This window comes from Ipomoea nil, unplaced genomic scaffold (assembly GCF_001879475.1).
Source record: "Ipomoea nil cultivar Tokyo-kokei standard unplaced genomic scaffold, Asagao_1.1 scaffold3043, whole genome shotgun sequence".
Classification (NCBI taxonomy): Eukaryota; Viridiplantae; Streptophyta; class Magnoliopsida; order Solanales; family Convolvulaceae; genus Ipomoea; species Ipomoea nil.
Window position 1 is genome coordinate 1160546 of NW_017619471.1, and position 27907 is coordinate 1188452.

Consider the following 27907-nt stretch of genomic DNA (forward strand, 5'->3'; position numbering starts at 1 on the left):
GCATGGTGCACACGGTTGCAAAACGACGTCGTTTTGACTAAAATTGCGCGTCCCATTTTAAAGAAATAAATTCAGTTACGATTCCCCGTCGTTTTGAACCGTCATAATATGTATATTATGTGTTAAAATAATGAAACTTCTAATGTAAGATAATGTACTTTATCAGTTAGAATAATGTAAACTATACTTTAGAATAATGTACATTATAAGTTATAAAAATGTATATAGCAGTGGATCGCGTGAAAAAAAATTGCGAGAAATGAGGTTGTTTTTAGATCGTGGTCCACACAGCTATGTGGAACACAGTCCATGCAATAATTATTGTGTGGGCAATGGTCCACACTGTGTTGTGTGAACCAAAACAAAATGTACATTTTTAATATACTAAATGTACATTATTTGTATACTGAATGTACATTATATAATATAATGTACACTCAGTACACAAATAATGTACATTCCTTGAATACAATGTATATTTTTAATATATTAAAAGTACATTATTTTTATACTGAATATACATTATTTTACAGTATACAAAATATGGTCTACACAATAATGATTGCTCATCCATTTAACAATAAATTGTCAAATTATATCATGGACCATAGTTCATTATTATAATGTTGTAGATTCATGATAAAATATCATTGACCATAATTTATTTTATAATATTGTAAGTTCATTAAAATGACATGTAGTGACTTCTCCCATGTGGGAAGTCATGAGATCGAGCCTAGGCGTTGTTGACTCTATGTGCTTCATTAGATTGAGAAAATATGTTTGAACAGATACTACGACGTAATAGAGTCACTAGCATTCAAAAAAATATTTTTTATTAAAATGACATCAATTTGCCTACGAATCCCTACTATCATTTACACATATAGTTATCCTTTATTTATTTATTTGCATAAATAAAATCAATGTTACAAAATATGTTATTAAAAATATTTTATTGATATCTTTTAAATTATACTCAATATATATATTGATGAACTTGCAATATTGTTAAAATAAACTTTTTGTATTGTAAAAATAAATCTTTAGTATTCTCTTAATGAACCTATTTTAGGTTCATTTGTACTATATTGTAATTGCATTATTAATGTTAAGAGGAACAATATTATTAAAAAACAAAAAAAAAAAATTAAATTAGATTTATTATTTTTTAGCATGATTCATTTTATAAGGTAGACCATGAGGCCGTCCCCATCAAGACTCAAATCGATGACCTCTTATATAGAAGAGTCACTTCGTGCCACTAAACTACAAAATCATTAACATTTTAGAGTAAGCACTTATAATCACATCTAAGAAAAGATGATTGTACACTTATGACTAATTGATGATAGTGCTTCATCCTTATAAATTTATACTCCCAAATTGTTACTACACAATAGTCAATAGATCTCTCTTCAATAGTAATCCTTTCCAGTATAATTTAATGGACAATGTGACTAAAATGTGTCATTCACTCATTCCCTGATGAATTGCAGAGAACGATACTATAAAAAGAAGAAAGGAATCTGCTCAGTTTAATAGTATGATGTCAATAATTAATAAAGTAATCAATCCTTCATATATTACTATATACACACAACATTCACAGCCAATCAATACACATCTACACAACCCAATCATCTACCTATCTTTTACTCAATCAAGCCTAAATCATCTCAGCCTTCTTATCCTAAACAAAGATTCCTTGTTTTATTTTTATTTGGGAAAAGGTCAAGTAACCCTTTAACTTTAAACAAGATAGAGCAATTAGAATTTAAATTTTTAAAAAGTGCAATTAACTGTTTAACTTATTAAAATGGTCAAATAAATCTAATTTACTGGTAATTTGTTAGTTATCCATAAAATTATGCCATTAACCGCTATCAGTTACCGTTGATCACCGTCTTCTTCTAATCGACGAACTGCCTTCTCCATTCTGGTTGCCTTCTCTGGAGAAGACGACCAACCATACTTGGTTGCCGGAACTTCGACTACCAACCACCGGAGAGTCGTCGGAGTTTGCAAGAACAGTAGTGACTGCTATGACAAGTCCATAACCGGTTAATGTGTTTCGATGCACGAAAATAACATATTGATGGACTTAATTGTACCTTTTAAAAATTCAGAGGCTAATTGATTTTTCGCATAAAGTTTAGAAGCCTTTTTCACCATTTTCCCTTTTTATTTTACATCTATGGTGATAGGGGAAGGGGATAGATTTTGATACTGTCCAACCACTGAACTACAAGATATTTGGCAAAGATTCATAAATATATACAGAAAGAAAGGTGAAAGAAGGAATATCAAAAGTCAGAATATATATGTACAGAAAGCATAGCATTAAGAGTAGAGAATTATTATTTATCAAGAAGTAAAAGCATCATAGCCTTCTTCAAATTCTGAAATTTGCATTCCTTCCTCTTCCAACATCATTTCTCTGTCCCTGCAATCAATGCTGCAGAATGCCTTCTCCCCCCTTGAAGAGCACAAATGTTTTGAAATATCAATTTATGGATGTACTGGATACCATGCAAACATTTATAGAGGAGTTTTTTTTTCTTCCCAAAAGGTTGAATCCCCAACCTAAGCACCCCCTACACCCCGACCCGACAGAGCATCTGAGAGGATGTAAATCAGGGTAACTCAACTGAACCATAGAGACTAAACTTTTGCTTACTGCGCACAAGGAGCCCCCTCACTTTGAGAGGTTACCCCGCACTGCCACTGGTGAGACTCGATCCCTGGAGTTTTTTTTTTTTTAAATATTTATAGAGGAGTTAATACCCAATTTAGTCATCGACTACAGTGATTTTCTCGATTTAGTTCTAAATGACTTTTTATGCTTAATTGGGTCCTGAACTTCAATGAGTTTACCTGATTGAGTCATTTGCATCTTGACTATCAAAGCTTAGAATCAAGGACTAAATCGAGCAAACCCATTATAGTCAAGATTAAATTGGGTAAACCACTATATTTAATGAACTAAATTAGGATTAACAGTCAAACCAAACAATGGATAAGGAGGAATCCCAGGTTTATTCTATTATACCTAACTACATGTGCTAGTTTTCACCCTTCAGGAATTCATAGAGATACTCTTGAATATACATACCAAAGAGCTAGGACAAATAGAATCAAACTCAAATGAAGCCATAATGCAAGCAAGAAAGAAAAACTTCGATTCGAGTTTACCTGTACATGTAAATATCTTTGCCTAGTCCAAGGTTGTTCTTGCAAGTGTGACAGAAGCTAAGAAAATTCTGAGAAGGATAGCTCATCGAGCGGTTGGTAAAAACCAACCCGTTCCCCTTCTTCGGTTCAGAACACCTAGCAACACCAAAGCAACTCTCAACAATGCAATCGTCAAATATATGAGTGGTTCTTGGATTTGGGCCATACGAGATCACGCAAGTATAGTCCTCTGAGAGCTCCATCTCACTAGCAGAGAGGCAGCTATGAACTGAACCCGAGTTCGGGTTTTCCAACCCGGATTCCGGGGATCCAAATGGCGATTTCTTGGCCATAAAAGAACCCCACTGGGAATTCCTGGTCTTGATCCCAAAATCACTAGGGGATGATGGTGATGAACTAGCTGCAGAAACAACAGATGGGATCTGAATCTTCAACTGTGAGCCAAAAACAACCATTCTACTTGTACAGTTTAACTGTTTTGACTCAGATTTCTCATCAATCAGAGCATCAACTAGGCCTAGACCTACACCCTTTGACCCACAATTCACTCTACTCTCTCTTTTGGGGGATTTTGTGTCATTCCAAAATGGGTTTATGAAAGATCCATAGGGTTTAGTATCAAGTATAGAAGTTGGGCTCATCATAACCTCAGCCTCACCAAAATTTTTCCCAGAAAAACTAGTAAACAACTTTGAAGAACTGAAAAATGAAGTGGGCTTTCTATTGTTCCCTGTGGGAGATAGCAAAGAACCATCTATATTGTCTGCCATTTTTGTTTCTCTCAAGCTCCTTCCTTCTCTCTGCACAAAATCCAAAAAAATTTCAATTTGTACACTTAATCAGGAGAGTAAACTCTTGGAATAATAGAAAACATTTCCTACCTTTAGTTCAGCTAGAAACCAGCAATTGAGTCACAAATATCAACTCTGGAACTCAAGATATGGTAAAAATTCAATTTTTACCAGACCCAGAGTGTGAAATCTATCAAAAATTCAACCTTTATCCCCAACCCAGATACAAAATTGGAGCAAAAGTTCAATCTTTGAGAATCACAGGAAAAGGGAAGAAAAGAAAAGCATTCCCTTATTTTCAGCTCTTTCTTTCTCTAATTTTCTTGACAAGAATCACTGGTTTTTACCAAGACATGAACCCGGTGCCTCCATAGCCATCATGAAAAGCAGACATTAATACAAGCAAACAAAAAAGATTCTACCAAAATGTCTTCAATTTCCCCACAACTTTTTTTCATTTTTTGACAGATTTTCAACCCCTCTGCTGTAGCCTTGTTTGCGGTGGGACACATTATTTCAGCTAAAATGGCTTCTTCCCCACATCATAAAGACTCATTGCCCTACACGAAGACAGAGACCCACACATGTCAAAGAAAGTACACCACCCTCCCCCTCCCCCCACCCCCCCCCCCCCCCGCCCAAAAAAAAAAATACTAATATTAAAGTACCCAGAAAGAAAAGGAAAAACATTATTCACAAAGAAAAAAAAAAAAAAAAAAAAAGGAGAAAGGGACTGCAATCACTGTTTTCTGCTCCCACTACTTTCCCTTTCTCAAATCCCTTCTCCTTTCAACTTCCTTTTCCCTTTTACCACCCACTTGAATATGAGTATAGATATGGAAAAAGTGGTAAAGAAAGTGGGTGGTTGAGAGCTAATTTCAATTTAGAAATATTTTAGAGCTCCAAAATACAACACCACAAGTGTATGCAAATATTATGGTAATTTTTTTTTTCTAGAGCGAATTCCTCTTTATTTTCTTTTTGTCTCTCACAATTAATTTTTGGGTTATTTAAATTCGATGGCTTAATTGATGTTTCCCAAATAGTTTACTGGCTTATTTGTACTTATCCCTTATTTTTTTTATCTCGCTACAAATGTTACTTTATACCTTACAAAAATGTTACAATTCTCTTGTGACAAAAGGTGGCCACCTCAAGTGGTCCTGGCAAATTATTATGTGTAAGGTGGACCCGGGTTTAAATATACACAATTTACATATTAAATGTTCACAATTTACCTTTTAAAAATTTACAATTTGTGATGACCCTGTATTGTAGTAAAAAAATTCTAAAACTGAAAAACAATTTTTATTCTAGATGTTCACCATTCTAATACTAAAATTACACAATTTAGGACCAAGGTTCACCTTACAAAGTGGATCCTGGTCCATTGTATAACATCTAAAGCGTCCCACATCCCAACTTGATAGTTTACTTTTGCGCACTATACACAAAAAGCCTCCCTCATTTTGAGAAGTTATTCTCACAATATTGCTGGTGAGACTCGATTTTTGATCTATTGTGATAAATTTTACTTCTACGACCAATTGAGTTGCACATGCAAGTAAAAATGTTACAATTCTCATTTGTAAACGAAACCCTCTAATGTTTGTATGCTTTTGTGCTAGGACTAAATATATTTACTTCAATATACATTACAATGCCTAATAGTATTAGAAGGTTTCATTGGTTAGGACCAGAATTGCAATATTTTGGCAAAGTTTATATTAGTTTGTTACTTTTAAAACTAGAAATGAAAATAACCAATGGTTTATAATTGGAGTAAAAAATAAACTTTTATTTCTTAATTTATAATAAGTTGATTTAAATTTCTCATTAACATAATAGTCGGTATTTTTTTTAAATGAAAGTCATCAAATTTTATTAAAGCAAATGTTCAGTACAACTAGGAATAGAAGAACACCAAATAGAAGGACCAGTTTGCGAATGAGCAACTCTAGCTAACGTATGAGCCAATCTATTCACTGATCTCGGCGCAAACTCAAAAGACACTGCTTCAAAGTGTCGTTGTAATTCCCTACAATCATTAATCACACAATCATTAATCACACAGCCTACATATGAAAAATCAGCTCCGGGTGTATTGAGTAGCTTGCATACTGTCTGGCAATCTGAGAAAATCTTTGCCTTTGTAATACTCGGTATTTATTTGCTTCGGAACTTTATTTTAAATGATTTCACTTGGAGTACTGATTTGTTTTTTAATAATAACAAACTGGAATACTATATTTATATAATTATAAATTTTTATTTTGATCATATAACTTTTTTCCGCCTAATTTGGGTAGTTGTCCACGAACAAATGCTTTTTAGCAGTATTTTAAAGTAGAAGAGTGTAGCGTGAGTTGTCGTGCACTCTTATCTTTTAAGAGAGGTCATGAAAAAAATCAATGGGTGTGTTTGATTGGCAGGTTTGGTATGGTTATGAAAATGATTATTATTGTTTGGTTGACTGGTTTTTAGAACACTACTATGAATTTGGAATACCCATTAATGGAAAAATTCATTCCCTTATTTTATAAGGGTTTCATCCCATTATTCATCCTTAGCCTAATCATTCTCATTCCACCCTACTACCAAACATACAAAATGCTTTCACCAAAACTCATTACCATTACCAAATATTTGATACTCATTCCGATTCCGATTCTCATGTGCGAACCAAACACACCCAATGTGACTTCTACAATTAGAGTCAGGACACCTCATGGTCTGTTAAAAAAAACAAAGTAGAAGCGGATTGAAGAGTTAAGTTAGGTGTGTTTGGTTCGCACATGGGAATCAGAATCGGAATGAGAATCAAATATTTGGGGTGTGTTTGGTTGATAGGTTTAGCTCTAAGGAATGGGTATAAAAGTGATTGGTATTGTTTGGTTGATAGGTTTTAGAACATTACTATGGGTTTCAAATACCCCCTTAATTGAAAAACTCATACCCAAATAAAATAAGGATATCACCCCTTTTCATTTCCTTTGATTAGTGCTTTTAGATTTTTGTTTTTATTTTTTTTGTTCATATTGGTGTTTTGGATGTCTTTATATTAGAATCAATTGTCTTGAATTTGTGTTTTTGTATTTTTTAAATATTTATTCCCATTATTAGATTATACATAACCAAACAGTATTATTGATAATCATTATCATTCCACCATACTACCAAACATGCAAAATACTTTCACTAAAATTCATTACTATTACCAAGTATTTGATACTCATTCCGATTCTGATTCCCATGTGCGAACCAAACACACCCTTGGTAATGATAATATGTTTTAGTGAAAGTATTTTGCATGTTTGGTAGTAGGGTAGAATTGAAATGATAACCAATATTGTTGTTTGGTTATGTATAATTATCCTATAATGAGAATAAATGTTTTAAAAATACAAAAATAAAAAATCAAGACAATTTATTATTTATTATAATATAAAGACATCTAAAGCAGCAATATGAAAAAAAAAAAAAAAAAAACAAAAAAAAAAAACAAACAAACAAAAATCTAAAAGCATTAATCCAAACATAAAAATCAAATTACCAATGAAGAGGGGAAATAATGAATGAAACCTTATTTTATTAAAGAATGGGTTTTCTAATTAAAAGGTAATCAATTTCCATAATAATGTTCTAAAAATATGTCAATCAAATAATAACAATGACTTTGATTCCATTCTTAAAAGCTAGACTATGAACCAAACACATCATTCCTAAGTACTCCGGATGAGGATACGATATATCTGAATGAATAATAATGAGTCTGTACAGGAGTATATATAGTAGTGAATAGTAAACCTATTACAAGACGAATACTAATAATAATAGGTAACGAATACTAATTACTAATAATAATAGGTAACGAATACTAATGATGATAGAGTCCTAATACTCCCCCTCAAGCACAAGGTGGACTAGCAACAACATTGAGCTTGCCACATAGAGTAGAGAAACGCGGACCAGGGAGAGCTTTAGTGAACACATCAGCGAGCTGATCCTTTGTGGAAATGAAGCTAACCTGCAACTCCTTCTTCGCCACTTTGTCACGAACAAAGTGGTAATCAATTTCCACATGCTTCGTACGAGCATGGAACACCGGGTTGGAACAGAGATAAGTCGCACCCAAATTATCACACCAGAGAGTGGGAGGAGCAGTCAATGACACTCCAAGCTCGTGCAACAGAGAAACCAACTAGGTGACCTTCGCAGACACATCAGCCAGAGCCTTGTATTCAGCCTTTGTAGACGAACGAGCAACCGTGCGTTGCTTCCGACAAGACCAGGAAATCAGATTGCCACCAAGAAAAACCGCAAAACCACTAGTAGACTTCCTGTCAGTTGGATCACCAGCCCAGTCCGAATCCGAAAAGGCATGAACCGCAACAGAGGAGGAAGGACGAATAAAAAGACCAAAGTGCAGAGTTCCTTTAACATACCGCAGAACACGCTTGAGCATAGCCCAATGCTCAGTGGTTGGAGAGTGCATATGCTGACAGACCCGATTCACGGCAAAAGAGAGATCCGGACGAGTAACAGTAAGATACTGTAGAGCCCCAGCAAGACTGCGATACTACGTGGGATCCGCATAGGGAACCACAGAATCAGAAGAAGGTCGGGACATAGGAACCGGAGTAGCCAACGGTTTACAGTCCACCATACCTGCACGGCTCAAAATATCTCGCATGTATCGCTGCTGAGAAAGAAACAAACCACCATCCTTGGAGACCGTCTCAATGCCAAGAAAAAAAGACGGAGCACCCATGTCACGAATCTTAAACTCCGAGGCTAAGTCAGTAAGAAGCCGAGTAACACACGAAGCATCAGACCCCATAACAAGGATATCATCAACATAGACAAGCAAATATAAACAAATAGAGGCACGAGTATAGATGAATAAAGAAACATCATTCTTGGAGGGTGAAAAACCAACCGACACCAAGAAAGCATGCAACCTATTGAACCACGCTCGAGGAGCCTGCTTAAGACCATAGAGTGATCTCTGTAACAAACACACATCATCCGGCCGTGACTGGTCTTCATAACCGGGCGGCTGTCTCATGTAAACTGTCTCTGCAAGATTACCATTGAGGAAGGCGTTGTGAACATCCAACTGCCGAATGACCCAACCGCGAGAAATGGCTAAAGAGAGAAGAAGCCGCACGGTGGTGGGTTTGACAACAGGACTGAAAGTCTCAAAAAAGTCTTGCCCAGCGACTTGATTGAAACCCTTTGCGACCAATCGAGCCTTGTGCCGCTCAATCGTGCCATCGGCCTTGCGCTTCGTTCTGAACACCCATTTGCACCCCACAACATTCATGCCAGGTGTACGACTAACCAGACACCAAGTGTGATTCTGGAGCAAGGCATTAAACTCAAGATCCATGGCCTCACGCCACTCCGGATACCGAACTACCTGAGAATAACAAGTCGGTTCAGGAACAGTCATAAGAGCCACATGCTACGTCGGTCCTTGAGAACGGGTTGCCATGACATGAGACCGAGGCTGAACAGGCTTCGCCGTACGGCGGCCTCGCTTGGGCGCAGTAGGAGCACCCGAGACCGCCCCTTCCGGAGCCGTAGCAGTCACGGTGCGAGAATCTGAACCAGCTGCGGCAGCCCCGGAATCCGCGTCCAACTCTGGATGAGGATCAGGTCCAGTGGGACAAACATCGGAGCCAACACCAACCCGAACGGCACCAACACCCCACGGCTCAACCGGGCGAGAGCTAGAGACCTGAGAAGGCATAGAAGAAGCAAACGGATATACGGTCTCATCAAACCGTACATGACGACAAATGAATACCTTGTTAGTAGCAGGATCTAAACAACGATAGCCACGAAACGAAGACGGATAACCAAGAAACACACACGGGGATGACCGATACTGCAACTTGTTACGATTGTACGGGCGCAACAGAGGATAACAGAGACAGCCAAACACACGCAAGAAGGAATAAGAAGGATTAGAATGATGCAAACGATAATGAGGACTGACATTGTCTAGAACTCGAGTAGGCATTTTATTGATGAGATAGATCGCAGTCTCAAAGGCATAATCCCAATATCGCTGTGGAATCGAAGCCTGAGCCAAGAGAGCCAGACCCGTTTCCACAACGTGACGATGCCGACGCTCAACTCTACCATTCTGCTCATGGGTATAGGCACAAGATTGCCTATGATTGATACCCAAAGACACAAAAGTACGGTGCAACCGTTTATACTCTCCCCCTAAATCAGATTGTATAGAGACAATCTTACGACCATATGAACGCTCAACTAGTGACCGAAACTACTCGAAGATAGCATACACATCAGTTTTTAATCGCATAGGATAAAACCATACATAGCGTGTGTAGTCATCAACAAACAAAACAAAATAACAAAAACCATTGACAGAAAGAAAATGCGCTGGGCCCCAAATATCAGTATAAATAAGCTCTAAAACATGCGACGTAGTAGTATTGACACGAGGCAAGGGAAACCGAGATGATTTCCCAAGCATACAAGCACGACACGACACCGAACTATTACTAAAACTAGAATCAATGGAACACGAATTCAAAATCTGCCGCAAGACACGAGGATGAGGGTGACCCAACCGACCATGCCAAACGTCAGAGGAGACACGCGAAGCCACTAACGCAGCGGGACTCGAACGAGAAACAGGCCAAGAATAGAGACCCCCCGAAGCCTGCCCTCTATACAGAACTTCCCTGGTTGAACGATCCTTCACAAAGAAACAATCAGGGTGAAATTCAAAGAATACATTATTATCACGGGCAAACCGTTGCACAGATAATAAAGACGCAGAAAGCCCAGGAACAAAAAGAACATCAGACAACCGAAACAGTGTTTTAGAAGAGGCTACCGAAGACGAACCAGTACCAACAATAGGTAAACACTTACCGTCACCAACACGAAGATGATCCGGACCGTTATAAGAGACCGTCGAGGACATCAAAGACGGATCTGGGGTGGCATGGTTCGACGCACCAGTGTCGGGAAACCATTGCTGAGTGCTAACCGAAGCCGCATCATCCATAGGATACGCAACATGCGCTCTCGGCCCCGGAGCTCCATCGTACCGGCGAAAGCACGAAGCGGCCGAATGGCCCTCGCCGGAGCAGATCTGGCACTGGACAGCCCCGGCACTGCCACGACCACGGCCACGCCCTTTGCCGCGACCACGGCCGCGGTTGCCGCCTCCACGCTGCTGCCCGCCCGAACGGCCTCCACCTCGCTGAGCCGCCATGGCGACCGGAGCAGCAGCAACTTCACCAGCATCATCGGCACATATAAAAGCCTGCGAAACAAGAAAATCGGATAGCTCGGGCAGAGACACCGGAGCACCCCTTGTGAGCGACGCCACCAAAGGACGATATTCGGACCGCAAGCCTCGGAATATATATATATTCTGATCCTCTAGCGTCACCGGACGGCCGGCAAGCGCTAAATCCTCGATAAGCACCTGCACACGGCCAAGATAGTCCGGGATCGAAGCATCACCCTGCCGTAATCCTTGCAACTCGCCCACCAACCGGAGGGCACGAGCCCGTGTAGTCGAACCAAGAACCTATTCGATTGCCAACCACAAATGCTGAGAAGTGGACTTACCGATTGCGAGGTGCATCATCTCGTCGGACAAGGATGAGATTAATAAGGAGAGCACGACCTTATCTTGACGGAGCCATGCACTCCGAGCAGCGGAAGACGAAGCCGATGAAGGCACGGCAGGAACAGCTCCCTCGGCAGGCGGCACGGCAAGCGCGGTGATCGGCGGACATACCGAAGTACCATCGACAAAACCCAACAACCCTTGGCCATCCAAGAACGGAAGAAGCTGAGTATGCCAAAACAAAAAATTGCGGGATGTCAACTTGATCGAGACGAAGTGATGCGCCGAAGAGAAAGACACCCCCGACTGCAGCGGTGCAACAAGCGCGGCCTCGGAAACGGTCCGTTCAGAACTACCAACAGAGCCGTCATCAGATCCGAGGTGCACCATTAGAGAGAGGAGAGAGAAACCTGCTGATACCAGATGAGGATACGATATATCTGAATGAATAATAATGAGTCTGTACATGAGTATATATAGTAGTGAATAGTAAACCTATTACAAGACGAATACTAATAATAATAGGTAACGAATACTAATTACTAATAATAATAGGTAACGAATACTAATGATGATAGAGTCCTAATACTTCGTAATAACTTAAAAAAAATGAGGATTCTAGAGTTGTTGAAATACTTTCTAGTCCTTACTTTTCAACTCTTCACGTGCTATAATTTTTTAATATATAAAATAAGCAATATTATTAAAAAGAGTTAATTCTTTCCGGTCCTTACTTTTCAACTCTTCAAGTGCTATAATTTTTTAACATATGAATTAAGCAATATTATTAAAAAGAGTTAATTTTATGAATGGTTATTGACTATTGATATTTATTAATTTTTATTTATCTCTAACTTTAAAATAGATTATAAATGGTCTATTGACTATCGACTATTGACATTTATCAATTTTTATTATCCTTGAATTTCTATTTGACCATAAATGATCTCTTGACTATTGATCTTATTCCAAGTTTGGTCCTTCAGTTAAATATTAATTTAGTAAACAATAAATTTAAAAGTAATAATCTAAAATTTGGTTATTCACATTCCCACTAATAATGAACTCAATGTATTAAGTTTATGAGCTCAATTTGTTCATCTCAACAAATCAATTTTTATATTATTATCCTTAGATTTAATGTTTACTAAATAGATATTTAACTAAATAACCAAATTTAAAATAAAATCAATAGTCGAAGAGATCATTTAGGGTCAAATTGAAAGTAGATGGTGAAAATTGAGAAATGTCAATAGTCAATCGATCATTTATGGTCCAATTAAAATTTAGAGATAAAAATTGTTATTATAATAATATTATTATAATTAAACCAAGTGGTTTTTTTTTTTTTTTTTTTTTTTGAAAGATAAAGGAAGATATCATTAAAAATCACTTAGATCATGAGTTACAGCAGACGAGATAAATAAAGGACCCGAATCAAACCAGACACACTAGTAAAAGCAGTAGAAGCATAAAGTTACCAAAAGGTGAGCAACCGAATTAGCAGTTCTGCGAACATAACGAAAAACAACGATTTGAAAATTTGAAAACAAAGTTTTGATGTCTTCTAAAAGCAAACCAAACGGAGATAAGCTGGGAGTATGGAGAGAAGTAATCAGAATTTCAGCATCCGTTTCCACAATGACTCCATCCCAATGATTAGTCTTAAGTTAGCATAAAGCTTCACGGACTGCTAAAGCTTCAGCATCTCGGGGTCGCAATGTTCCTGGTAGCGCAACAGATTTGTCAACTACAAACAAACCTTGATGATCGCAGAGAATCCACCCCAATCCAACATGATTCACATTTCGGCGAACTGAGGCATCAATATTCAGCTTCAATAGACCAGAACTTGGCATTATCCACACTGTCTGCCCGGATTGAGTACTGAAGATATGTGAAGTACAGTATGGTTTTACACGTCTCCATTCCTTGAGGTAGGCCAATGACAGCCGCACTACGGTTCTCGGAAGGGTATAGAAACTTTTCTAGATTTTTTGATTTCGTGCCTCCCATATACCCCAACAAATAACAATCAAATGAGTAAGCTCAGCCTGGGAAAGGATAGCAAATCTGCCCTTTAACCAATGCAGTAAATCGTCCCCAACAGAACAACCCCAAGGCATACCATAAGCGCTCCAAACCTCTTTTGCAAAATCACACTCAGCAAAAACATTTAAGATTGTTTCAGCAGTCCTGCCACACAAAGCACACAAACTATCACATGACACACAACGGGTTCTCAACAAATCTTTTGTGGGAAAAATAAATGAACACACATTCCAAAAGAAGCATTTGATTTTTTGTGGAAGCAAATAATTCCGCATAGCAGTCCAACCTTTCTAACCAACAGGATTACACTCACCCATCAAGAACCTGTAAGTACTCGTTACTGAATAAAACCCAATGACCTCTCCACTCCAAAAAATACAGTCCAGGATGCTGGTGAAAGGAAGAGGGCAAATGTTTAATCAAAAGCTTATCCCGGTCAATAAACAAGTCATTTAAGATTTCTTCATCCCAGGAGGTGCAGTCTATAGTCATAAGAGAGAGATGAGTGATATGGCGAAGTTGGTTATATATTTTGGAGTTTATACAAAAGGATTTGTACTGTCTGGTATCCAAGGATCATCCCAAACTCTAATAGTGTTTCCATCTCCTAGCCTCCATCTAAAACCCTCCCTTAAAAAGTTTGCAGCCTCCCACACACTCATCCAAACATAAGAAGGGCGACCTCCTAACTTTGCATCAAGAAAAGAGGTCGTAGGGAAGTATTTATCTTTAAAGACACGGGTTACCAAAGAATCTGGTCTAGTCAAGAAACCCCACCCCTGCTTACCTAGTAAGGAAACATTCATCGCATGCAACCTCCGGAAACCCATTCCGCCCATAGTTTTTGGCCTACAAAGATCAGCCCAACACTTCCAACGAATACCTTTCCTACGCTCCCTTGCCTCACACCCCACCAATATGAATTCATAAGACGTTCCAACTCATCACAAAGACCCTTTGGCAACATGAAGACCTGCATAACATAATTAGGAACAGACTGCAATATAGTTTTAAGAAGGACCTCACAACCTACCCTAGACATGAATCGATTCCCCTCATTGACCTATTCTAGCTTTTATTTTGTCTTTTATCCAACCCAGAACATCCCTCTTTGTTCTCCCAATTAATCCCGACAGACCCAAATAGTGCCCACCTAAACCAGTTTGACAGACCCCATTTCATTACAAAGCATATCCTTATCCTCCCACCCCACATTTGGACCAAATCTCATAACAAGCCAAGTGGTTGTTAATTTTAGTAGTAGATGAGTTGTTTTAGTGCTTGGTTATTCTAGTGGGGATGAGTGGTTTTAGTGCTTAGTTATTATAGGAAATATTAGTTAGATTACTATAAATAGCATATTGATTTGCATTGTAATCATCATCAAAGTTTAAATAATTAAAGAGTTTAATTGATTGTTCCTCTATTTTCTTTGTATTCCTCTTTCCTTCAAGAATATATAGATATATTATATTTTAATATATCTTATATTTAGTATCAGAGCCAATCAATTTTTCTACCCCGAGATAATGAATTTCAATATTGTATCTGATTGCTATAATCTGCAAGCGCACAGAGTCAATCACAATATAAATTCACACTATTAACTGTTATCTTGAATTATCAATTTGTTGATAAGGGAAAGTGCAAATAAATAGAATTAATATAATTAAAAAGAATATTTTATGAAATTAAAGCAAAGAAAATTCCAATTGAGAGAAGGCTAGGGATTTGGGGTTCACCTATTAGATAATTAACTAACTTTCCTAAGTATTGATTCTTATGACTATAGTGATGATTGTTTCAAATATATCCTAATACTCCGTCGAGCTATTAGGTTGTATCTAATTAACTGTGATCATCCGTCGATATCTCACCAACATTAATTGAACCCACTAAGCAACAATCAAATATCACCACAAATACCTAAAGCTATGTCTAGTTTAGGTCAATTATGTTTATCTTACGAGTTTTAGGTTCATAATTCACCTGTCAGTTCTTCTTATAAACCCTGATATTAGAATTATGCAATGGCCAGTCACACAATTCACAATTAAAATACATAAAATAAATATAATCAAATTCAATTATTAAATTGAAATTAGAAGAATTGAAAATCAGATTTTTGAGATTGACAACGATCATTCTTTTTTGAATGAACCTTTTTCTAGTTATAGTGATCGAAATTCTAGCTATCTGACTAACACATGAAGGATAGTCAATTAATCTAATCTAGGCTAATCCAAATCCATAATTAAACTTCTAGCCAAAAATCATAATTAAATGTAAGGAAAGTTCAAGAAACATTATTCTCAAAATTTAAATAAAAAAAATAAAGTAAAGAAGAAGAATAATTCAACCCTAAGAATGGTATCTTCTCGCCGAAGTCGCCACTGCGCTCCCAAGCTCTTGTAATCTCCTTCTCTTTCTTTTTGCTTTTCGTCTCTTCCGTAAGTGTTCTGCCGAAACTCCCCAAAAATAAAACCCAAATCTCTAAATCTTAATATAATCCCTTTTCTTTTTCTTTTCCTTACTGCGGCGCAATTCTGTAAAGGAAAAATTAAAATAAAGTAAAGTTAAATAATAGTAATTATAAACTAATGAGACAACTCATTAAAACCTAATTATTAAAGCACTTATTTAAAATTGATGATATAAAATTATCAAATAAATCTAATCCTATAGTTAAAATAAAACTCTTATATATATTAATAAAAATGCAACATTAACCTAATATTTATTAAAACCCATTTAAACTAGTCTAAACTAGTAACATATAACTAAATATAATATTTATAATATAATTAACCCTAAAACTTAATTTATTTATGCAAACCACTAACTAAAATTACTCTAAATAATGCCTAGAAATTAAGCTTATCAGTATCGTTCGGTTCCGAATTAGATGGAAAACTCGATTATAATTATTGACAAATTATGATAACCACACATTTGAAATCTCAAAATCTTTGGAACTTTGTTGACCCCAGTATACCCGATTGAGCTGATGCAATCACTATTGTAACACCCCTAATTTTTAAACAATTAAAAGCTTATATAAATAACGCAAACTATCATTAGTCATCCCAAACAGAGCATAATTAATCTGTAAGAGGCGGGGTGTTATGTCACACATAGGTTTGAGAACCTAGATGCACAGGCTAAGACTATTCAGGCAAGTGTAATCCATAAGTCTGTAAACAACCACAATCCACAGCACGCAGGCCAACTACTGTAACTAGGACTAACTAGGCTAAGACTACGAGTCCATCTAGCGCGCTCCTCAGCTAAGGCTCATCACCTGAAAAACATATCGTAGCAACTGTCAGCGAATAATGCTGGTAACCCACTCCAACGCGTTAAGTACAATATAAGTAGATATAAGAAAAATCATTTTGAAACTGGAATACATATATAATTTAAGCAACTCTAGCTTTAAATCAAGATCAGGACTCGAGACACAACAACAGACTTGATATTATAGAATAATCTTAAAAACTAGCATGCATCCTAAGAACACAAGACAAGGCATAATAGACAAGCAAGATCATAAATAGCAAACAAAGGCAACGATGGGATTCAAAGACAATCAATTAGCAAGTAATCATCAAGTACACAATCCATCTTCCAACCTTATACCAAGTTCCAACCTTTTCACTCCACTCTATCCTTATTTCAGTTCCAACTTGTACCTCCAGGCCACCCTTTTTATACCTCCTTCCTTATTCCTCAGGAGCAACTACATGCCCCACTCCGTAACCACCACAACAAGTCCACCAACATGGTAGCACCGAAGTGTCATTCGCATGGTCCGTGCCTCTAGCACCAATACCAAGGGGTCAGCGCATATAGCTCTAACATGACACCGCGACGCTTTTACCCTGACCCAAGCCTTTAGCCAGCACGTCTAAGGGGTAGTCCGTGCCTTTAGCACGATAACCGAGCACTCGTTGTGCTTTCCGCCAACAATTTATCTCTACCAATCACAATCTCATCATCATCAATCACATCGATCATTGCGCAATGACCACGATACCCATCATCATTCAATCAATCAATACATAATCAATCAATAACAATCAAGACATAATAACAATGATACGTACTACACATAAATTCCTAGAACGGTATTCAAAACATCAAACGAGACTCATACACGTCAAATGGGGTACAACGGGACACGGGGAAACATCAAACGAGGAAAAACACCCCGCCACACCATGTCGTTCCAGCGGGTGGGCGGTGGGTGGTGGACCACCCGCCGGCGGCGTCCCTATTCCAGCGGGTGCCTGGCGGGCAGTCGACTGCCCGCTGGAATCGGGCAGCATGGGCAGTGGGTAGGTGGTGGGGATTCGTCTCCCCACCTACCCCCCACTGGTACTAAGGTAGAAATCCGATTTCGGAGTTCGCGCGTGGAACTCAAAACCATGTCAAAACACATTCCAACGCATAACAACAACATCAGGGATTCAATTAACGAAGATTAAACCAAGAACCATTTCAATTACGTTCTAACACGACTCCTAAACATGCCAAGACTCGACATCAACCACATAACGGTTCAGGAGCATCCGGAACCACAAGAATACCAAGAAATCTATATGCAAAGCCCTAAAGACAAGTCCTAAACTAGAATCAACACTCAAGCATGCATAAACCCACCCAAGAACACCAAGAACATCACAACACGAGATTCACGATATAAATGCTAGGGACAAGCTCTAGACATAATTAAATACAAGATCACACATATAATCAATCACAACATCATGATCATAAAGATTGTCAAATAAACACAACATAAACCCTAGGCAAATCTCTAACAAAACTCAATCACAGAATCACACATCAAAGGAGCTAATAATCAAGATATAGCAAGGAAAATAGGTTTTGTAAGACATGGGTTACCTCTTATCCCTAATCAATATCCTTGGCTACTAAGGTTCTTCTCTAAGATTCTCCCATTGATCTTCCTAGGTTCGGCGGTGGGGAAATTCCTTTGTTAGGTTTCCTCGGGGAATGTCTTGCGTGATAGAATTAATTGTAATAGGGTTTTTAGGTACATTCTAATTCCCTATATATAGATTTAGGAGTCCTAACTAGAATCTGAATAGTAAAGCCCCACTTTCCCTATTCCTAACAGAATTAAAGACTTGATTAAGGATACGGGTCAATGATCCATTGTGGACCTTGCTAATTAATTAATGAGAATTCTAGTATAATTAAATCCTTTTTAATTATATGTTAACGGAATTAACTCCACGATTAGTCCGGATACGGAGGCCGTAACATGGGGTGTTACAACTATACTGAGAGATCAATTGGCTTTGGGAGCAATTCACCAAGGTGTTTATTTCTCCATTTTTTTAGTAGTTAGTTGGTGTTGAGATGACAAAGCAGGCTTGAGACATCTTAAAGGTGACACACAAAGGAGTCAATTAGGCACCGAAATCCAAATTACAATCATTGAGAAGGTTGTATGATTGGAGTGAGATGACCTATACAAAAACAGTGGATCTGTATTTCTCTCGTCTTATTGATATGGTGAAAAAGATGAGATTATTTGGAGACACTATCGAAGATGGTGCAGTGGTTGCAAAAGTTCTTTGAACTATGCCGATGAAGTATGACAATGTGGTAGCTTCAACAATAGAGTCACACAATATTGAGCTCTTGTCAATTGCAGAACTCAAAGGTATGATCGGAAGTCATATTGACAGGATTGCATCAAAATCAGAACCACTGGGAGAAGAAGCTTTGAAGAGCCAAGTCGCAGTGGAGGATCTAGTAAAGGTCGTGGAAGAGGAAGAGGAGGATCTAGAGGAAGAAGATGTGGTAACTCCAACCAAGGAAGAGGAGGAGGCAACAACAAACAAGGTAAGTTTCCATTTTATTGCTATGATTGTGGCAAGTATGGGCACAAGATTGTAGATTGCTGGTATAGTGAGAACAATCGTGGGAATTAAGCAAACATTGTAGAAAAGTCTAGTGAGAGTTATATTTAACTTGAAACCTTACTTTTGTCTAGTAAAAATTTTTCTGTAGATAAAAACATATGGTTCTTGGATACTGGTGTAGTAATCATATGTATGGGAAGAAATTAAAGAATTTTTTTTTTTCTAAACTAGATGAATCAATTTGGTCTGAAGTGGAATTTGGCAATAAGTCAAAAATGCCAATTTTGGAAAAAAAGTTGTTAGTAATATTATATTTTGTGTTATATTATATAGTTATTTATTATGTGGTTTATAGTGTAGCTGACTTAGCTTGTTATGTCAGTTAGATTATTGTTAGAGTTTTGTTATAGATAGACTCTGTATGCCTATTGTTGTGTTAATGATTAACGATCCTTTTCCAATTTGGTATCAGACGCAGGTTATCGGATCAACCTCCACCACTCAATTCACCCCCTCTCTTCCCTTTCGTCCGCCATGTCGTCGAATTCTTCCGAGCATACACCTTCGGCCGCCAGTGTCTCTTCGCCGGGAGCCTCCAACCCATTAGCCGGTGCACATCACTATGTCACCATGAAGCTCACCTTGAAGAATTTTTTATTTTGGCGGATGTAAATCGTTCCCTTCTTGCGTGGACAGGAGCTCTTAGGCTATGTGGACGGCAGTTTTCCGTGTCCACCGGAAACTATTGCCGGTGCACCGTCGACAAGCGCATCCTCGACGATCACCACTGCAGCTGCGGTTCTCCCGAATCCCGCTTACCATGCGTGGGTTAAGCAAGATCAAAACATCATGTCGCTGCTCATCTCTTCGATGTCGGACGAAGTCCTTCATCTGGCTCTCGGACGGCACACCTCCGCCGAAATCTGAACCTCCATCTCCGGCGCTCTCGGTTCCACCAGTCAGGCGCGATGCCTGAGTCTTCTCGGCCAGATGCAGCTGCTTCGTCAGGGGAACTCCACCACGTCGGAGTATCTCGCACGGGCTGGAGTTCTCGTGGAATCCCTCCTCCAAGCCGGCCGCCCGTTGTCCTTAATGGAACAGAACCTCTACGTGATCAGGGGTCTTCGACCGGAGCTCAAGTCCCTGGCCATGTCGTTGACTGCGTCCGGCACGCCGGTGACCCTCTCCCACATGTCGGACTATCTCTCTGCGCACGAGTTTATACTCGTTGATGACTATCCGACCAGGGATAGCAGCTCCTCCCATACGGCGTTCTATAGAGGTCCGGGTTTCGACCGTGGCTCAAATGGAGGAGGTGGCCGGAATCCGCAATGCAACTCAAACAACCGCGGCGGCCGTGGCGGTAATCAGCATCGTGGCGGCGGTCGTGGAGGTCGCGGAGGTCCGAGGTGCCAAATATGCCGGTCTCACGGTCATTCGGCGCTATATTGTTATAAACGGTACAGTACTCCCCCACCGGCTCAGGCTCACGTGGCCGTTTCAGGTGAGATCCCGTCCGTCCCGCAAAATATTCCAGGTGATGGTTGGTATCCTGATACGGGAGCTACAGCACATGCCATACCGGATGCCAATATGATGGGTCAATCGGAGGAATACACCGGCCCGGACGTTCTACGAGTGGGCAACGGCGCAGGTTTGGTTATTTCACGAATCGGTCGTGCATCGATCCCTTCCGAGTCCAAATCATTAAGTTTAAATAATATCCTACATGTCCCGAGTTTGTCTGTGCCTTTGTTATCTGTTCATAAATTTACTATGGATAACAATGTTTTTTTTGAATTTCATAATAAATGTTTTATTGTGAAGGATTCCACAACTCGGGCAGTTCTTCTTAGGGGTCCAACCGTTGGCGGGTTATACAAGCTCCCGGTCTCCCGTCAAAATTTCGCGTTCGTCAGTTCCCGGGCTACCCCCGCAATTTGGCATCGCCGGCTTGGCCATCCACACAAATTAGTGCTGAATAAAATATTGCAAAGCTGTCCGGTCACACCTAATAAAACCGAGTCGCTCGAGTCTTGCCCATCATGTCACCTTGGAAAATCATCCCGGTTTAAATTAGATAGCGTGCCACATTCCAGTAATAATGTATTAGATTTGATATTTACAGACATTTGGGGACCTTCCCTTGTATTATCAAATAGTGGCTATCGTTATTTTTGCCTGTTTGTAGATGATTTTTCCAGATTTTGCTGGTTTTATCCATTAAGGATGAAATCAGACATATATAAAATATTTGAGTCGTTCCGTGTCTTGGTAGAGCGCCAATTTGCGCATTCTATCAAATCAATTCAAACTGATTTAGGGGGTGAGTACCGTAAGTTACACAATATATTTCAAGAACTTGGCATTAATCATCGCCAATCGTGTGCTTACACACATGAACAAAATGGACGAGTAGAGCGACGCAATAGACACATTGTCGAAACTGGCCTAGCTCTACTCGCTGAAGGACAAGTACCCCACGAATACTGAGACTACGCCTTCGAGTCAGCTACATGTTTAATAAATTACCTACCCACTGCTACTCTGAATTATGAAAGCACATACACTCGCCTGTTTAGAGTCACTCCACCTTACACATTTCTTCGTGTCTTCGGGTGTCGCTGTTACCCACATCTACGCCCTTACAACAGGCATAAGATTGAGTACAGGACTACCCCATGTGTCTTCCTAGGTTACCCTGTTTCTTTTAGGGGATATCGATGTGTCGATTTGACCAGTGGAAAGACTTATATCTGCCGTCACGTCCATTTTGACGAGACTGTGTTCCCTTTCTCTACAGGCAGGTCACAGCAGGTGTATACACCACCGCTTTACCGTGGGCAGCTGCGCCCATCACTCATCCACCACCGCAGATTCACCCGGCACCTGCCCCGACACACAGTGAGAGTGAACCCGTTCCCTTGGCCTTGGACCCTCCACAGCTAGCTATTACTCACACTGCACCGGCTCGGACCCGCAAGCGGCGTGCTCAGCCTGTTGCCCGAGATCATGTCATGCGCTTACGTCATATGACGAAGGGCACCTCTGAGCCATTTCATGCGCTAAATACTGTTGTTGATCCTACTTGTTACTCTCAGGCGGTTGGCCATGCACATTGGCGTGAGGCCATGGACCAGGAGTTTAATGCCTTGTTGCATAACAACACCTGGAAACTAGTACCTCCAGAACCACACATGAATATAATTGGGTGTAAATGGGTCTTCCGTACAAAGCGCAACGCTGATGGGAATGTTGAACGCTACAAGGCTAGGCTGGTTGCCAAAGGGTTTAACCAAGTCGCTGGCGAAGATTTCTTTGACACCTTCAGCCCAGTAGTCAAACCGACTACGGTACGGATGTTGCTTTCGTTGGCTGTATCCAACAAGTGGACCCTCCGGCAACTGGATGTCCACAATGCTTTTTTGAACGGTCACTTAGCCGAGACCGTATATATGAAGCAACCCCCGGGGTATGAAGACCCCACTGTACCTGGACATGTGTGTCATCTTCAGCGTTCCTTATATGGCTTGAAACAGGCCCCCCGAGCCTGGTTCAAGCGGTTACATGATTTCCTGTTATCTACTGGCTTTAAGTCATCCAAGACGGATGTCTCTCTCTTTTACTTTGGTACAGGTGATTCCCGAGTGTTCTTACTAGTCTACGTAGATGACATCATTCTGATGGGTAATGATGCCAATCTCATAAACACGTTCCTGCATAGTCTCTCTGCGGTATTCAAGATTCGCGATCTAGGTACTCTAGGGTTTTTCTTGGGTATTGAAATGCTCGCGGCAGGCAACGATGTTGTGTTGTCTCAACGGAGGTATATGACGGATCTTCTTGGACGTGCGGGCATGGCAGATTGCAAACCACTATCCACTCCGGCTGCTGTCACCAAAGCAGCCACACCACCGACTGACGCTTTTGAGAACCCTACACAATACAGGCGTGTTGTCGGAGCCTTACAGTACCTGACTATTACCAGGCCTGATTTGTCATATGCAGTTAACCGACTGTGTCAGTTTATGCATTCACCGACGACAGAACATTGGGGAATTGTGAAGCGCGTGCTACGATACATAAAGGGTACATTGGGCTATGGACTTCGGCTAACTCCGTCCACCTCATCCAGCATACATGCCTTCTCTGATTCAGATTGGGCCGGTTGCCCCGTTGATCGGAAAAGTACGAGTGGTTTTGCGGTCTACCTTGGTTGCAATCTAATTTCCTGGCTCTCGAAGAAGCAACGCACTGTAGCACGGTCTTCTACCGAAGCTGAGTATAAGGCTTTGGCTGATGTGTCTGCTGAAGTCACTTGGGTGATCTCCTTACTACGTGAACTCGGCTTACATTTTGGGGAACCAGCCACGCTCTGGTGTGATAATCTGGGTGCGACTTACTTGTGTGCTAATCCCGTGTTCCATGCAAGAACCAAACACGTGGAAATTGACTATCATTTTGTACGTGACAAAGTGGCTTTCGGAGATTTTGTTGTTAATTATGTGTCCACGACAGATCAGCTAGCCGACATCTTCACTAAACCACTACCAGCGCCTCGGTTCGCAGTTCTACGTGACAAGCTCAATGTTGTTTCTCAACCACCTTGCGCTTGAGGGGGTGTGTTAGTAATATTATATTTTGTGTTATATTATATAGTTATTTATTATGTGGTTTATAGTGTAGCTGACTTAGCTTGTTATGTCAGTTAGATTATTGTTAGAGTTTTGTTATAGATAGACTCTGTATGCCTATTGTTGTGTTAATGATTAACGATCCTTTTCTAATTAAGTAAAATCTCTATTCAGTTGAAGGATGATACTCACAATTTTATATCCTATGGTTTCTATGTTCCTAAACTACAGCAAAAAGTTGAGTATGGAGTAGTTGTCAGAAAAAGTGTATAAAATAAATAATACTCAGGGGCATTGTACCATTGTAGATGCTAAGAGGGTTTTGATTGCAAAAGTAAATATGTCTCAAAATCGACTATTTCTTTGAAAATCAATCATGCTTTGTTTGTTTGTTTTAATATAATTCTGAAATTTGTAATGATATTTGGTTGTAGCATATGCGGTTTGGGCATTATCATTTATCTGGGTTAAATTATCTAGTGAGAAAGGAGCTTGTTTATGATTTACCTGTTGTGAATATCCCCGACCGTATTCGTAAGATTTGTTTGATTGGGAAGAAGCATATGGATTCTTTTCTTGTGGGCAAGTCAAAGATAGCCACAAAATAGTTAGAGGTTGTTCACTTAGATCTGTGTTCATTGGAGCTTTGCTCACATGGAGGTTGTCAAACTAAGAGTGCTCATGAGAAGATACCTAAGGAAGCTTGGAGTGGGAAATTTCCCTCTATCAGAGATCTCAAGGTTTTTGGTTGTTTAGCATATGCAAATTTGCCAGATCAATTGAGAAAGAAGTTTGATGATAAATGTGAGAATGATATTTTTATTGGTTATAATGATGCTTCAAAGGCTTGAAAACTATACAATGTTGAAACTAAAAAGGTTGTTATAAGTCGTGATGTCACTTTTGATGAGTATAATGCCTAGGATTGGTCAGCTAAAGAAGAAATGACAATTATTTGTTCCTATTGTTCATATTTTTCTTGAAAATATTGTTGATGAGTAGTCAACTCCAGATAATGTTCAATCTCCATCACATCAAAAAACTTGTTACTAGTAATGTGGCACTGGCCAATCCAGCACACGGCGTTTTAATGCTTAGGTGGACACTAAGAGTAATTTTTTTTATTCTTATTTGTATTTATTTCTTATTTTTTATTTATTAATTTATGAAAAAAAAAATAGAACTATTGGCAAAAAATTGCTGGTGAGCATCTTTTGTTGATGGATAGTTGTGGGTTGTCAGTCTACTTGAACTAGACAACCATGGCTATTTGGAACGAAACCTTCATTCCAAATCTCTGATCTATCTCTAAAGAGGGGTAGATATGGACAAATACTCATGGTTGTTTAGTTAAGGTTGATGGACAATCATGTGACTGTTTGTCAAAAGAAGACAACCACCAACGTTTCTAGGCAATGGCTTCTTTAAAAAAAAAAATCAAAAATAGAAATAAGAAATAAATTTTAAAAAAAAATAAATGAAAATAATAATTCGTACACTCAACGTTCACCTAAACGGCTAAACATTAAAATGCCACAAGTTAGCTTGGTCAACGCTACTTCAATGGTAACCTACTAAACAGGTAATAATAGGACGTAATTGCACTATTTTGCTAGTTTAAGGGTCTCATTTGTGGTTTTTGTTTTCTCAATTGGTAGACCCAATTTCACAATTCATTATACTTAAGTGGTCAATTTAACACTTTTTCCTTGAAATTATTTTTATATCATAGAATTGTTTTCAAGGACAGTGTATCATACTCACTGTTGCAAAAATCGGCCTAGGCGCCCCTAGGCCGTGGGGATTTTCCCCCTAGGCGGCCGTCTAGGCGCCTCTCAGCCGACTCGGCCGAGTTGGTGGCGAACTCGACAAAGTTAACTCGGCCTACTAATTTTTTTTTCATTATATATATTAGTGTGATGGTATCCTAGTTACCATTTCAAATGAATGGTTATAAGTTCGAACCTTAGTGGTAGGGGCGTTAGATTCTTTGGGTTAAAAATGTTTGAGAAAGTATCTTGAAAATGTTTAAGAAAGTATCTTGATAAATGGTTATATGATTTGAATGCTAGCTATAATTAGCACAATGGTACATGAGATGAAGAAGCTTAATTGAGAAGTATTAGGAAGTGGTGATAAGGCAAAATCTAAGATGAAGAAAGTGGTGATAAGGCAAAATCTAAGATGAAGAAAGTTCTGTGGTGATACAATGGTTATATGATTTGAATGCTCGCTATAATTGGTACAACTCATTCTCAATTGAGCAATGAAACAAACAAGAGTGGAGTATTTGTCATGCTTTGCTCAATTTCAAGCTATGAAAAGAAAAGATAGAGTTTGCATCTAAGACAAATTTAGATAGATATTTGGAAGATGAAGTGTTACATATGACATCTAATTTTGATATTTCAATTTGGTGGAAATTAGATGGTTCTTTGTATCATACTTTACTAACAATTGTTAAAGATATTTTGACTATTCCCATGATAAAAATTGCCATAGAATCTTATTTTAGTACATGTGATAGCTAGGCTCATCAATCTTAATTGGAGTAGACTACATCCGAACATTGTTGAAGTCCTAGCATATATGTTGTCAAAATTAGTTATTGACAGATAAATGTAACTTTAACTTTTTATTTATTTTATTTACGCATTTATTGCTTTATTTAATTTATGTTTAATTACTTAATTTATACTTTGATTCGACTAACATTATTAATGAAGAAGCAAGTACAATTGCTATAACTTTGGATGATGAAGAAGAATGGAAAATGAAGTTAATGTAGGTATTCTTGATTCAATAATTGTTTTTATTTTCAATACATTATTTCTTTTTTCAAATAATGTCTAATTTACTTTAGCTAACTAATTAATTATTTTATCTATTAAATTTTTGTAGGATTGATTTGCAATGTGATGAAAATGTATAAGTTGGAAACATATTGGCATAGCTCAAGATTAGAAAAAGAAATCAAGTGATAGAAACCATAGTCATATGAAACATCTTTCAATGTTTTTAATTAGGTATTTAAAACGAAACATCTTTTTTTTTTTTTTATCTTTTATCTTTTTAAGTTTTCATCTCTAAAATAAGTTTATTTGAAAAATATTGAACAATTTAATTGATGTATTTGAATAATTTTATTAGTTTATGTTTTTAATATATTTAGCAAATTTTATTTTGTGTAATAACTAGTCTAAATATATAAACAATATTTAGAAGTTATTAATTAAATACAAAATGGTAGTTATTGGTAGATATCCATAGTAAGTGCTTGCATTTGGTGGGGAGGAAGTGAGTTCTGAGAACCTTCACCAATTGCGCGAGTCAAGGGCGAGGGTGGTAGAGTAACGTACAGTTGTCATATCGTGGACTATGGTTCAAAAATGGCGTCGCTTTTTTAAGTAAAGAAATAATTACCGTTACATCTTAACAGAGCCCGTATTTTTTGTGTGTTCATAATAAAATGAAACTACAGTGTATCTAAAATGAAATTGTCTCACATATTATTTTTATATTATCAAATAAAACTGTAATTGAATTGAAATGATACTTTAGTTATGTTGAAATGAAAATGCAGTATATATAAAATAAAACTGAATGATATGTCTCACATATTGAATGTATATTGTCAAATAGAACTATAGTTGAATAGAAATGATACTATAGTTGTGTTGTAATGAAACTACATTGTATATAAAATGAAACTGA

At 38.4% G+C, this 27907-nt stretch overlaps 2 protein-coding genes across 3 annotated transcripts; both read right to left on the reverse strand.

Annotated features, from left to right (window-relative positions):
• Positions 1-2255: 2255 nt before the first annotated feature.
• On the reverse strand, positions 2256-4567 carry LOC109163751 (protein MARD1). Of its 2 annotated transcripts, XM_019312458.1 has the most exons (4): positions 4077-4567; positions 3403-3995; positions 3196-3330; positions 2256-2479 (listed from the first exon to the last, which is right to left on the reverse strand). In XM_019312458.1, exons 2-4 carry the CDS (start codon positions 3963-3965, stop codon positions 2368-2370), a joined length of 810 nt encoding a protein of 269 aa, XP_019168003.1. In that variant the 5' UTR covers positions 3966-3995; positions 4077-4567; the 3' UTR covers positions 2256-2367. The 2 variants fall into 2 exon arrangements, with proteins under 2 accessions (XP_019168003.1, XP_019168002.1); XM_019312457.1 differs by having other exon boundaries at positions 3196-3995; positions 4077-4564.
• A 3620-nt stretch (positions 4568-8187) lies between these two features.
• LOC109163785 (uncharacterized mitochondrial protein AtMg00810-like) lies at positions 8188-9312 on the reverse strand. The gene is made up of 2 exons (XM_019312490.1): positions 8623-9312; positions 8188-8565 (listed from the first exon to the last, which is right to left on the reverse strand). The coding sequence occupies exons 1-2, from the start codon at positions 9310-9312 to the stop codon at positions 8188-8190; spliced, it is 1068 nt and encodes a 355-aa protein (XP_019168035.1).
• Between the last annotated feature and the right edge of the window lie 18595 nt (positions 9313-27907).